This window comes from Ranitomeya imitator, chromosome 1, assembly GCF_032444005.1.
Source record: "Ranitomeya imitator isolate aRanImi1 chromosome 1, aRanImi1.pri, whole genome shotgun sequence".
In the NCBI taxonomy this organism is placed as follows: Eukaryota; Metazoa; Chordata; class Amphibia; order Anura; family Dendrobatidae; genus Ranitomeya; species Ranitomeya imitator.
In genome coordinates, this window is record NC_091282.1 from 670949404 (window position 1) to 670961230 (window position 11827).

An 11827-nucleotide genomic window follows, 5' to 3' on the forward strand; every position below is an offset into this window, starting at 1 on the left:
GAGATGGGTCAGGGATGGAGAAGGCTGGCACTGCGATGGGTCAGTGAAGGAGGAGGCTGGCACTGAGATAGGTCAGGGAAGGAGGAGGCTGGCACTGAGATGGGTCAGGGATGGAGAAGGCTGGCACAGAGGAGGGTCAGGGATGGAGAAGGCTGGCACTGCGATAGGTACGGAAGGAGGAGGCTGGCACTGAGATGGGTCAGGGATGGAGAAGGCTGGCACAGAGGAGGGTTAGGGTTTGGGAAGGCTGGCACAGGAGGATCAGGGATGGAGAAGGCTGGCACTGCGATGGGTCAGGGAAGGAGGAGGCTGGCATTGAGATGGGTCAGGGAAGGAGAAGGCTGGCACTGAGATGGGTCAGGGAAGGAGGAGGCTGGCATTGAGATGGGTCAGGGAAGGAGAAGGCTGGCACTGAGATGGGTCAGGGAAGGAGGAGGCTGTCACTGAGATGGGTCAGGGAAGGAGGAGGCTGTCACTGAGATGGGTCAGGGAAGGAGGAGGCTGGCACTGAGATGGGTCAGGGATGGAGAAGGCTGGCACTGAGATGGGTCAGGGAAGGAGGAGGCTGGCACTGAGATGGGTCAGGGATGGAGAAGGCTGGCACTGAGAAGGGTCAGGGATGGAGAAGGCTGGCACTGAGATGGGTCAGGGAAGGAGGAGGCTGGCGCTGAGATGGGTCAGGGAAGGAGGAGGCTGGCGCTGAGATGGGTCAGGGAAGGAGGAGGCTGGCGCTGAGATGGGTCAGGGAAGGAGGAGGCTGGCGCTGAGATGGGTCAGGGAAGGAGGAGACTGGCACTGAGATGGTAAACACAAAGGCCACCCAAAATATTAGACAGGCCACAAAATGTTTAAGTTCAAAAGCGTATATTTTTATTTATATCAGATGGATAAAACCTCAAGACAAATACACAATCAAAAAAATGTAGAAATCCCTCCGATCTAGAAACAGATCCCGTGTAAATACACGGATGCCCATATACTGACACCTATATAATAAATTTTAAGCAAGCCACAAATGACTTCTACCGTATATACTGTCATAAAGTTCCTAGGTGATATGTCTGATGAATAACCTAAAAAAAGAACCCCATATAAAAGTGTTTAAGAGCATAAATATAGATTACTTCCCACTTAAATCAATATGGCATGTATTAAGTAACCCTAGAGTGGTAATTCAGGGGATATTACTATAACATTAACAATTAATATCCTGGTTAAAAAACCTAAATAGAAAAACCAGACTAAAGTGCCAAAGTGCCTACATTGATTGCGGGTTCAATGTAGGCACTGTAGTCTCGTTTTTCAGGGATGAAGAAGGCTGGCACTGAGATTGGTCAGGGAAGGAGAAGGCTGGCACTGAGATGGGTCAGGGAAGGAGAAGGCTGGCACTGCGATGGGTCAGGGATGGAGAAGGCTGGCACTGAGATGGGTCAGGGAAGGAGGAGGCTGGCACTGAGATGGGTCAGGGATGGAGAAGGCCAGCAGAGAGGAGAATTAGGGATGGAGAAGGCTGGCACTGCGATGGGTCAGGGAAGGAGGAGGCTGGCACTGAGATGGGTCACGGATGGAGAAGGCTGGCACAGAGGAGGGTCAGGGATGGAGAAGGCTGGCACTGCGATGGGTCAGGGAAGGAGGAGGCTGGCACTGAGATGGGTCACGGATGGAGAAGGCTGGCACAGAGGAGGGTCCGGGATGGAGAAGGCTGGCACTGCGATGGGTCAGGGAAGGAGGAGGCTGGCACTGAGATGGGTCAGGGAAGGAGAAGGCTGGCACTGAGATGGGTCAGGGATGGAGAAGGCCAGCAGAGAGGAGAATTAGGGATGGAGAAGGCCAGCAGAGAGGAGAATTAGGGATGGAGAAGTCTGGCACTGAGATGGGTCAGGGAAGGAGGAGGCTGGCACTGAGATGGGTCAGGGATGGAGGAGGCTGGCACTGAGATGGGTCAGGGATGGAGGAGGCTGGCACTGAGATGGGTCAGGGATGGAGAAGGCCAGCAGAGAGGAGAATTAGGGATGGAGAAGGCTGGCACTGCGATGGGTCAGGGAAGGAGGAGGCTGGCACTGAGATGGGTCACGGATGGAGAAGGCTGGCACAGAGGAGGGTCAGGGATGGAGAAGGCTGGCACTGCGATGGGTCAGGGAAGGAGGAGGCTGGCACTGAGATGGGTCACGGATGGAGAAGGCTGGCACAGAGGAGGGTCCGGGATGGAGAAGGCTGGCACTGCGATGGGTCAGGGAAGGAGGAGGCTGGCACTGAGATGGGTCAGGGAAGGAGAAGGCTGGCACTGAGATGGGTCAGGGAAGGAGAAGGCTGGCACTGAGATGGGTCAGGGATGGAGAAGGCCAGCAGAGAGGAGAATTAGGGATGGAGAAGTCTGGCACTGAGATGGGTCAGGGAAGGAGGAGGCTGGCACTGAGATGGGTCAGGGATGGAGGAGGCTGGCACTGAGATGGGTCAGGGATGGAGGAGGCTGGCACTGAGATGGGTCAGGGATGGAGAAGGCTGGCATTGCGATGGGTCAGTGAAGGAGGAGGCTGGCACTGAGATGGGTCAGGGATGGAGAAGGCTGGCACAGAGGAGGGTTAGGGTTGGAGAAGGCTGGCACAGGAGGATCAGGGATGGAGAAGGCTGGCACTGAGATGGGTCAGGGATGGAGAAGCCTGGCACTGAGATGGGTCAGGGATGGAGAAGGCTGGCATTGAGATGGGTCAGGGATGGAGAAGGCTGGCATTGAGATGGGTCAGGGATGGAGAAGCCTGGCACTGAGATGGGTCAGGGATGGAGAAGCCTGGCACTGAGATGGGTCAGGGATGGAGAAGGCTGGCACTGAGATGGGTCAGGGATGGAGAAGGCTGGCACTGAGATGGGTCAGGGATGGAGAAGCCTGGCACTGAGATGGGTCAGGGATGGAGAAGCCTGGCACTGAGATGGGTGAGGGATGGAGGAGGCTGGCACTGAGATGTGTCAGGGAAGGAGAAGGCTGGCATTGAGATGGGTCGGGGATGGAGGAGGCTGGCACTGAGGCTCCTTCCTGGCAGCTGGACGTGATGGTAGATATAACCCATTAGTGTTTGTGATCTGCAGATGACGGCTCCCTCCTCCTGTCCGGATGCATCGCAGGATGCCCTCAGCAGTGCGTCTGGTTCCATCATCTGGATTGTCAGGATGTTCTGCCATCCGAGAAATATCTCCTTGTCCTAATGAAAGGAAGGGCAGAGTGCTGGGATGTTGCCCACCTGGATTGTGCGGGGACCGTACCAGAACCCCTGTGGAAGATGGAGTTATCGGATGGACACAATGCTGGTATATATAGTCTTACGTACACTGTATGTTTTGTCATAGTAAATGATTTACTTCTAATACTAAAAACATTTCTTGCAGGTGCATCAGGCCTAAGTACATCTGTAGGCATTACATAGTAGAGTCCTGGGAACGTTAACCATGTCCGGACCACCCATATACTTTATACGATCTTGTGGTCTGCATTTCTAGAATAAGTACAGAACAGTAAAGAATAAGCTTGGATAAGATTGTGCGGCTATGGGACTCCACACACAGAGAAGGCAGAGATGGTTTACTACTGTCTCTGCCTTCTCTATCACTGTACATACAGCGCTGAACAAGCTCTATATATACAGAATGGGGAGTGGTAACGGCACTTTCCCCTCTTGACCCAGTGGTCATGTGATCACGGTGTATAGTGAGGGATCCTAGGAGACCCCAGAAAGCTCCGCTATGCCGCCAGTGGTCTGAATTACCCATGCAACTGTGGCTCATATACCAGTCCCTGTTACAGGGGAAATCAAATAAAAAATTAAAACAGGATTTAAATACTATATGAAAAATAAAGAAAAAGTAGGTAAAAAAATATATTATTGCCAATCCAAACTGTTGTTAATCAACTCCTTAACAAAATAACCTCCATTGTATTTCACAATTGTAGCTTTCCCCTTGGTGGATAAAGGACATGTCTTACTTCAACCTCCGTTCTTCAGGGAACTTGGACCCTCACTTCAGACTCAGAAGATGGCTCTGGGAAATGAGCACGTCGTTCTGCTGACGTGCGATGGGAAGGTGCTGACCTGGGGAGCAGGGAGGTATGGACGAGTATTGGCAGTACACTATAGCATGCATTGACGCCCTTTTGTGTCTTATTCTTATATTGGACCTCTGGTTGTCAGACATGGACAGCTGGGACACGGAGATGTGGAGGACGTGTCCACACCTCGTCTAGTGGAAGCTCTGCATGGGGTGACGATGAGTGAGGTGGCAGCAGGAGGATGGCACACGGTCGCTGTCAGCGGTAATAATCTTAGCTAAACCAATAGTATTCTAACCTGCTGGTGTGGTCAGTTTTTGCTCTTATTTTGTTCCTTTTGCTTCCCTGAGTATGCCAGCGTTTGTTTTTATAAAATCTGCCATTCACGTGTAGAGATTTGGACCTTTTTATTTAGTGATACACTTTTAGGGTCTTTTCCGAGGGAGGTGTGGCTGACAAGATCCTCTGGGGCGTGTCTCTAGGCTGTCCTGCCACTCCCCAGGGGATCCGGTCACCCACACCTCTCTTGGCAAAGACCATAAAAGTGTATCACTAAATAAAAAGGTCCAAATCTCTGGGCCCGTATGGCAGATGTTAGAAGAACATTAACTGGAATACTCAGGGGAGAAATGGGAATAAAATAAGAGCGAAAACTGGGACTTTCTGAGCTGGTCAAGAAAAAGTTACTGAAAGACCACTATCTGGTTAAGAACCAAACTAACCACTGCTCCTCCCCTAGAAAGTGGAGACTTATATTGCTGGGGATGGAATGAATCTGGACAGCTCGGGCTTCCTTCAAAGACTTTACAAGTAGAGCGTAAGGGCTGTACGTATACTGTATGTTTCACGCTTACCGTGCCACATTAGACCGCCCAGACTGTACCATTTTCTCAGGGTTTTCCTCTGAAGACGGACCTACGGGATGTGACATGGATGAAGACAGCGAATTTATTGGAATTCAGGCTTTTCCAGCTTTAATTGATTTACCTCAAGAAATAGAAGCGGCAAAAGTCAGCTGTGGGTCTCGTCATACCGCCGCAGCGACACGTAAGGGCTGGTTCATCCTAAAGCCACATTTAGTGTTGGAACGTCAGAGAATGTAGGTGGCTGATGGTGGCCCGCGGGATTAGTCTGGCAACTTCATCATAGTGGCTTGGGTAAAGTGCATCCATCAGTCACACATAAGGGCAAGCATTTTATGGGATTATCCAGTAGTCATGGGAGTGGCGGGTTTCTCTGGACAATGATGAGACCAGCTCTTTATTGATGGCATGTTCTCATCTGGTTTCACAGGTTCTGGAGAGCTGTTCACATGGGGATGGGGTAAGTACAAAGTTATTTTCTTAGTATATCCCAGAGATAGACAAATTAATTTGTAGGACACTGATTCAGGGTCCAGGTCCGTATTCCGTGAGCTGCCTCCTACCTGCGGCATTCCAGCTCCTTTTATAATTATAGGCTCATGCGAATAAGGCTCTGGTCCTGCATACATTCTCCCAAGGAATACAAACCAGGGCTGGCCAGCTACCTCCTCTGGAGACAATAGTAATGGTTATCGGTCATTCTGGTACCCTTCTTGTTTTGTCTGAAACTCGAATAGACTCATGCATGGTGGAGTCTTCCCTCTGGTCCGGAGTGTCAGTGGTACAGCACACCCACTGTCTTGGGGTCGTATCTGACACCGAACTTTCCTTTATTTCCTATATTTGATCACTTACTCGCTCATGTCACCAGCGTCTAAAAAACATCTCCAGAATCCGACTTTTTCTCAACTTTGAAACTGTAAAGGCTCTTAGTCTGGAGTCACACTTACCGTATAAAAAAATCGGTGAGATTCATTTGTCCGGCGTCAGCATCAATGACGTCAGCGCAGCCTCGCAGCCTGACCTGTGATGAATTCGGCAGCGTGGGAAAATGAACTGTCACTTTCCACGCTCAAGAGTTCACCTCAGGTCAGGCTGGGAGGCTGCGCTGACATCACTGATGCTGACGCCAGCAGCTTCTCATTCATTCCCCAGTAGTTTACAGCCCGGGCGGTCGCATTAGCACCGCTTCTGGTTCTAAACTATATATCCCTCAGATATGGATTACGCCGTGGGACTGACTGTACGCCACACAGGTTTGGCATAGTCTTGGTTTTTTATTTATTACCGGAGAGCGAGGGCATCGTTTGGATTGGCAGAAGAATAAAGATGGCAAAACTGTGTGTTCTTTCATTTCATTGAAATACTTTATTCTGCATGTGTGTGTTTATTTAACCCTTTACAAACTATAGGATTAGTAATGGATAGGTGTCAGTATTTTACATCAGTATGTGTAAGCCAAAACCAGGAGTGGGACAATCGGAGGAAAAGTATAATAGAAACATATGCACCACTTGTGTATTTATCACCCACTCCTGGTTTTGGCTTACAAGTACTGATGTAAAATACTGACCAAATACTGATAGTGTGACGGCAGCCTTATTCTTTCTCGTCTCGACTACTGCACTCCCTTCTGATCGGTCTCCCTTTTAGGCCTGTCCCACACGTCCAGATAATTCCGGTACCGGAAAAATCGGTACCGGAATTATCCGTGTGCTTACGTAGCACATCAGTGTGGCACACGTGCGGCAGCCGTGTGCCAACTGAGGACCACACGGACCGTGCAGGAGACAGCGCTACAGTTAAGTGCTGAAGCCGGTATTCATCCCTTCTTCCCAGCAGCGTTCGCTGGAAAGAAGGAATGAATAATCTTTTTTTTTTTCTTTCCCCTTAAAAATAAAGTTTGTGCGTCCCCTCCCGCCTCCCATCACCTGTGTACCCCCCCCCCCCCCCCCACACACACACACACACTTGCCAGGAAATACTCACCGACACCCTGCTATTTTTTTTTTTTTCTTTCCCCTTAAAAATAAAGTTTGTGCGCATATTCCTCACTGTAATGAGCGGGACCACGTGACCGCTCACACAGGGCCTGCTGCCGGCGCTGAGAGGAGACATCGCTGGAGCTGGGTGTCGGTGAGTATTTCCTGCCAAGCGGGGGGGGGGAAGGGTACAAACTTTATTTTTAAGGGGAAAGAAAAAAAAAAGATTATTCATTCCTTCTTTCCAGCGAACGCTGCTGGGAAGAAGCAGAGGCGTAGCTAGAGCTTTTGCCGCCCGGGGCTGTTTCCGAGCTTGGCGCCCCCCCCCTTCCAGCAGGAATAAGACCTCAGATGGAGAAGTTAAATTGTTTCGCCGGTGAATGTTACCATCACATGATCGGGACTGCAAAAAAAAAAACAAGTTCTGCTTACCTGACCGCGCTCCTGCTCTTTCCACGCAGCTGAAACGTGCACTCGCCGGCGACTGACAATGATGTCAGACACCGGCGACATGCACACTGGGACTGACGTCAGCTGCCAGCCTCAGATTGGCTGGCGGCTGTTAACTATTGACGTGCGGGCGTGGGCCCGCACGTCAATAGCGTTAAACAGCTGCAGCGCCGGCCCAGTGACCCACCCCCAGGGCTGGCTCCAGGTTTTTGAGGGCCCCGGGCAAAAGAGTCTCAGTGGGCCCCCCCTTTAACACATACCACGATTCATGATGCCCAGATACGGCAGAGAAATCTAGGTATAGTACAATGCCAGATTTCACTTCTAACATGAGTGATAGCTATTGCAAATTCTACAGTGTATATATACAGGATAGGAGGAGTGGTACTGTGCGGTGTATATATACAGGGGAGAGGTACTGTGCAGTGTATATATAGAGGGGAGTGGTACTGTGCAGTGTATATATACAGGAGGAGTGGTACTGTGCAGTGTATATATACAGGAGGAGTGGTACTGTGCAGTGTATATATACAGGAGGAGTGGTACTGTGCAGTGTATATATACAGGGCAGTGGTACTGTGCAGTGTATATATACAGGGCAGTGGTCCTGTGCAGTGTATATATACAGGGCAGTGGTACAGTGCAGTGTATATATACAGGGCAGTGGTACTGTGCAGTGTATATATACAGGGGCAGTGGTACTGTGCAGTGTATATATACAGGGGAGTGGTCCTGTGCAGTGTATATATATATATATATATATACAGGACAGTGGTACAGTGCAGTGTATATATACAGGACAGTGGTACAGTGCAGTGTATATATACAGGGCAGTGGTACTGTGCAGGGTATATATACAGGACAGTGGTACTGTGCAGTGTATATATATACAGGGCAGTGGTACAGTGTAGTGTATATATACAGGGCAGTGGTACTGTGCAGTGTATATATACAGGGGAGTGGTCCTGTGCAGTGTATATATACAGGACAGTGGTACAGTGCAGTGTATATATACAGGGCAGTGGTACTGTGCAGGGTATATATACAGGACAGTGGTACTGTGCAGTGTATATATACAGGACAGTGGTACTGTGCAGTGTATATATATATACAGGGCAGTGGTACTGTGCAGTGTATATATACAGGGCAGTGGTCCTGTGCAGTGTATATATATATACAGGGCAGTGGTACTGTGCAGTGTATATATACAGGGCAGTGGTCCTGTGCAGTGTATATATACAGGGGAGTGGTACAGTGCAGTGTATATATACAGGGCAGTGGTCCTGTGCAGTGTATATATACAGGGGAGTGGTACAGTGCAGTGTATATATACAGGGCAGTGGTCCTGTGCAGTGTATATATATATACAGGGCAGTGGTCCTGTGCAGTGTATATATACAGGGGAGTGGTACTGTGCAGTGTATATATACAGGGCAGTGGTACAGTGCAGTGTATATATACAGGGCAGTGGTACTGTGCAGTGTATATATACAGGGCAGTGGTCCTGTGCAGTGTATATATACAGGGCAGTGGTACTGTGCAGTGTATATATACAGGGCAGTGGTCCTGTGCAGTGTATATATACAGGGCAGTGGTACTGTGCAGTGTATATATACAGGGCAGTGGTCCTGTGCAGTGTATATATATACAGGGCAGTGGTCCTGTGCAGTGTATATATACAGGGGAGTGGTACTGTGCAGTGTATATATACAGGGCAGTGGTACAGTGCAGTGTATATATACAGGGCAGTGGTACTGTGCAGTGTATATATACAGGGGAGTGGTACAGTGCAGTGTATATATACAGGGCAGTGGTCCTGTGCAGTGTATATATACAGGGCAGTGGTCCTGTGCAGTGTATATATACAGGGCAGTGGTACTGTGCAGTGTATATATACAGGGCAGTGGTACTGTGCAGTGTATATATACAGGGCAGTGGTACTGTGCAGTGTATATATACTGGGCAGTGGTACTGTGCAGTGTATATATACAGGGCAGTGGTACTATGTGCAGTGTATATATACAGGGGAGTGATGGTACTGTGCAGTGTATATATTTCAGCAGCCGCCCAGGCCCCCAGCACCTGTCCTGTATAAATATTATATAGCGCAGTGGTGGCGCAGTGGTTAGCACAGCAGCCTTGCAGCGCTGGAGTCCTGGGTTCAAGCCCCACTAAGGACAACATCTGCAAAGAGTTTGTATGTTCTCTCCGTGTTTGCGTGGGTTTCCTCCGGGTACTCCGGTTTCCTCCCACATTCCAAAGACATACTGATAGGGAATTTAGACTGTGAGCCCCAATGGGGACAGCGATGAAAATGTGTGCAAACTGTAAAGCGCTGCGTAATATGTTAGCGCTATATAAAAATAAAGATTAAAAATAAAGATTATTACTGTCATGCAGGTTGTACAGGTGCTGGGGGCCTGGGCGGCTGCTGAAGTATATATATATCAGCTGTGGCCGCCCCAGGTCACCCAGACTGTCAGAATACAAAGATACATCGCACTCACTCAGGGCGGCAAGGAAGGAGCTCCTCCAGAATCTGCATCTGTCCTAATAAGTGTTCACTTCACAGCAGCCAGCGAGGGGCGGGCGGAGGAGCAGAGCAGGAGAATGTGCTCTCTCCGCCCACAAGCAAAGTCACTCTGCGTTCTTCTTAACCCCGATGTGCCTGCACTGCCTGGCCCTGCACTGAATGAAAAGATGCTTGTGCCAGCAGGGCTAGATGCCCGCCCCCCGCATTGTGCCGCCCGGGGCGGCCCGCACCCCCCTTCCTACGCCACTGGGAAGAAGGGATGAATTCCGGCTTCAGCACCACACGCGGGGGGGACAGTGCTTACAGTAGCGCTGTCTCCTGCACGGCACACGGACAACATCCGTGTGTGGTACGTGTTTTACACGGACCCATTGACTTTAATGGGTCCGTGTGATCCGTGCGCTCCCACAAACACATGTCTCCGTGTTTTCCAAACGGACACACAGTCCGTGAAAACACGCTGACATGTGCAGAGACACATTTTAATGTGTCTACGTGAGTCAGTGTCTCCGGTACGTGAGGAAACTGTCACCTCACGTACCGGAGCCACTGACGTGTGAAACCGGCCTTACTAAACTTATCTTTTTTCCAGTCCATCCTGATTGCGGCAGCCAAGGGTGTATTTCTGTCCAGCCGCTTCACTGATGCCTCCACCTTATCCCAGTCATTGCACTGGTTACCCATTCCCTGCAGAATACACTACAAACTTCTCGCTCACCCACAAAGCTCTCCACAGTTGTGCACCACCCTATATCTCCCTCATTTCTTATCACCCTACCTGTGTCCTCCATTCTGCAACTGATCTTAAGACCAACATCCTCCATAATCCCTACCTCTGATTTCCAACTCCAAGACTTCTCTCGTTCTGCGCCAGTTTTCTGGCACTACCCTGGACGATCTGACTAATATCTAGCCCCCAGAGTTGTAAGCGTGTCCCAAAAACACATCTCTTTAGACAGGCCTATCACCTCCCTAATCTAACTCTGCTCTGTTGCCCCTTCTAATTTTTCCCAAGAATCTTATCCCTCCTATTCATCTGTCTCCACATCCCCCATGCACCCAATATCTACACTTAGATAGACCCTGACTGATGACCGGATCCTGCAGCTTTATATCATAACCCCTATTTCTTATAATTATGGCCGGACCATACATGACAGCATGTTCTACTTATTGTGACCCCCCCCCCTCCTTACAGATTGCAGCTTGTGAGCAGGACCCTCACTGCTCCTCTATCTGTTCATCTGTGGTTTTGTCCCCTCTTACTTATACAGTACTGCTGATTGTGTTGGTGCTATAGAAATAAAATTATTATTAATACGTCTAACCCTATTTCCTTCTCCACTCCAGGTAAATACGGTCAGCTCGGACACGGAGACACCAAGAATCTGGATCAGCCAAAACGGGTGGAATTTTTTTACCAGAATAAATTTAGCGTGACAGATGTAACTTGTGGACATTGGAGCACTTATGTAACATGTGTCCTGGGAGCAAAATAAATCATTTGTTATAGTTTGTGTCTTTATGATTTGGAATAATGTTATATTGACTGTCTATATAGCGATATCCAGGCTTGGGACAAAGTCTGCAGTCACGTCTACGGAGAGGTCGAATGAGACTGGGCTTGTGATTGCAGTCATGGCACTGCCGCCTTGCCCGTGCCATACCGGGGATAGCGAGTGTGTGGTGACCACGCTACCACTTATCCCATGTAAGTCCGCAGTCACGTGCCAAGGGGCGTATATGGAAATCATGGGGCCCCACAGCAGACATCCTGATTAGGACCCGTGCCTGGCCTGCTGCTAGCGGCCCTACCAACAGGACTGACCTCCACCGTGACTGGCTGCAGCCCATTCTCCCCATCCCGCCAGATGCCCAGTGCTCCCCATGGGCTGGCATTGCAGACCCCAGTACGGCCATCGCAGACCTCCTGTCCTCTCTGTTTGGCTACGTTCACATT

General features: G+C 49.8%; 1 protein-coding gene across 2 annotated transcripts in view; it reads left to right on the plus strand.

Annotated features, from left to right (window-relative positions):
• Nucleotides 1–11379, plus strand: part of LOC138641936 (RCC1 domain-containing protein 1-like) — a 22071-nt gene extending 10692 nt beyond the window's left edge. Inside the window, exons 2-8 of one of the 2 annotated variants that reach the window (XM_069729769.1) lie at nt 3085–3303; nt 3944–4097; nt 4182–4303; nt 4779–4856; nt 4934–5086; nt 5333–5362; nt 11218–11379. In XM_069729769.1, coding sequence (XP_069585870.1) covers nt 3085–3303; nt 3944–4097; nt 4182–4303; nt 4779–4856; nt 4934–5086; nt 5333–5362; nt 11218–11366 — 905 coding nt within the window. In that variant the 3' untranslated portion in view covers nt 11367–11379. The remainder of the gene's footprint in view (nt 1–3084; nt 3304–3943; nt 4098–4181; nt 4304–4778; nt 4857–4933; nt 5087–5332; nt 5363–11217) is intronic. The other variant, XM_069729777.1, reaches the window with a different exon arrangement.
• Nucleotides 11380–11827: the final 448 nt, after the last annotated feature.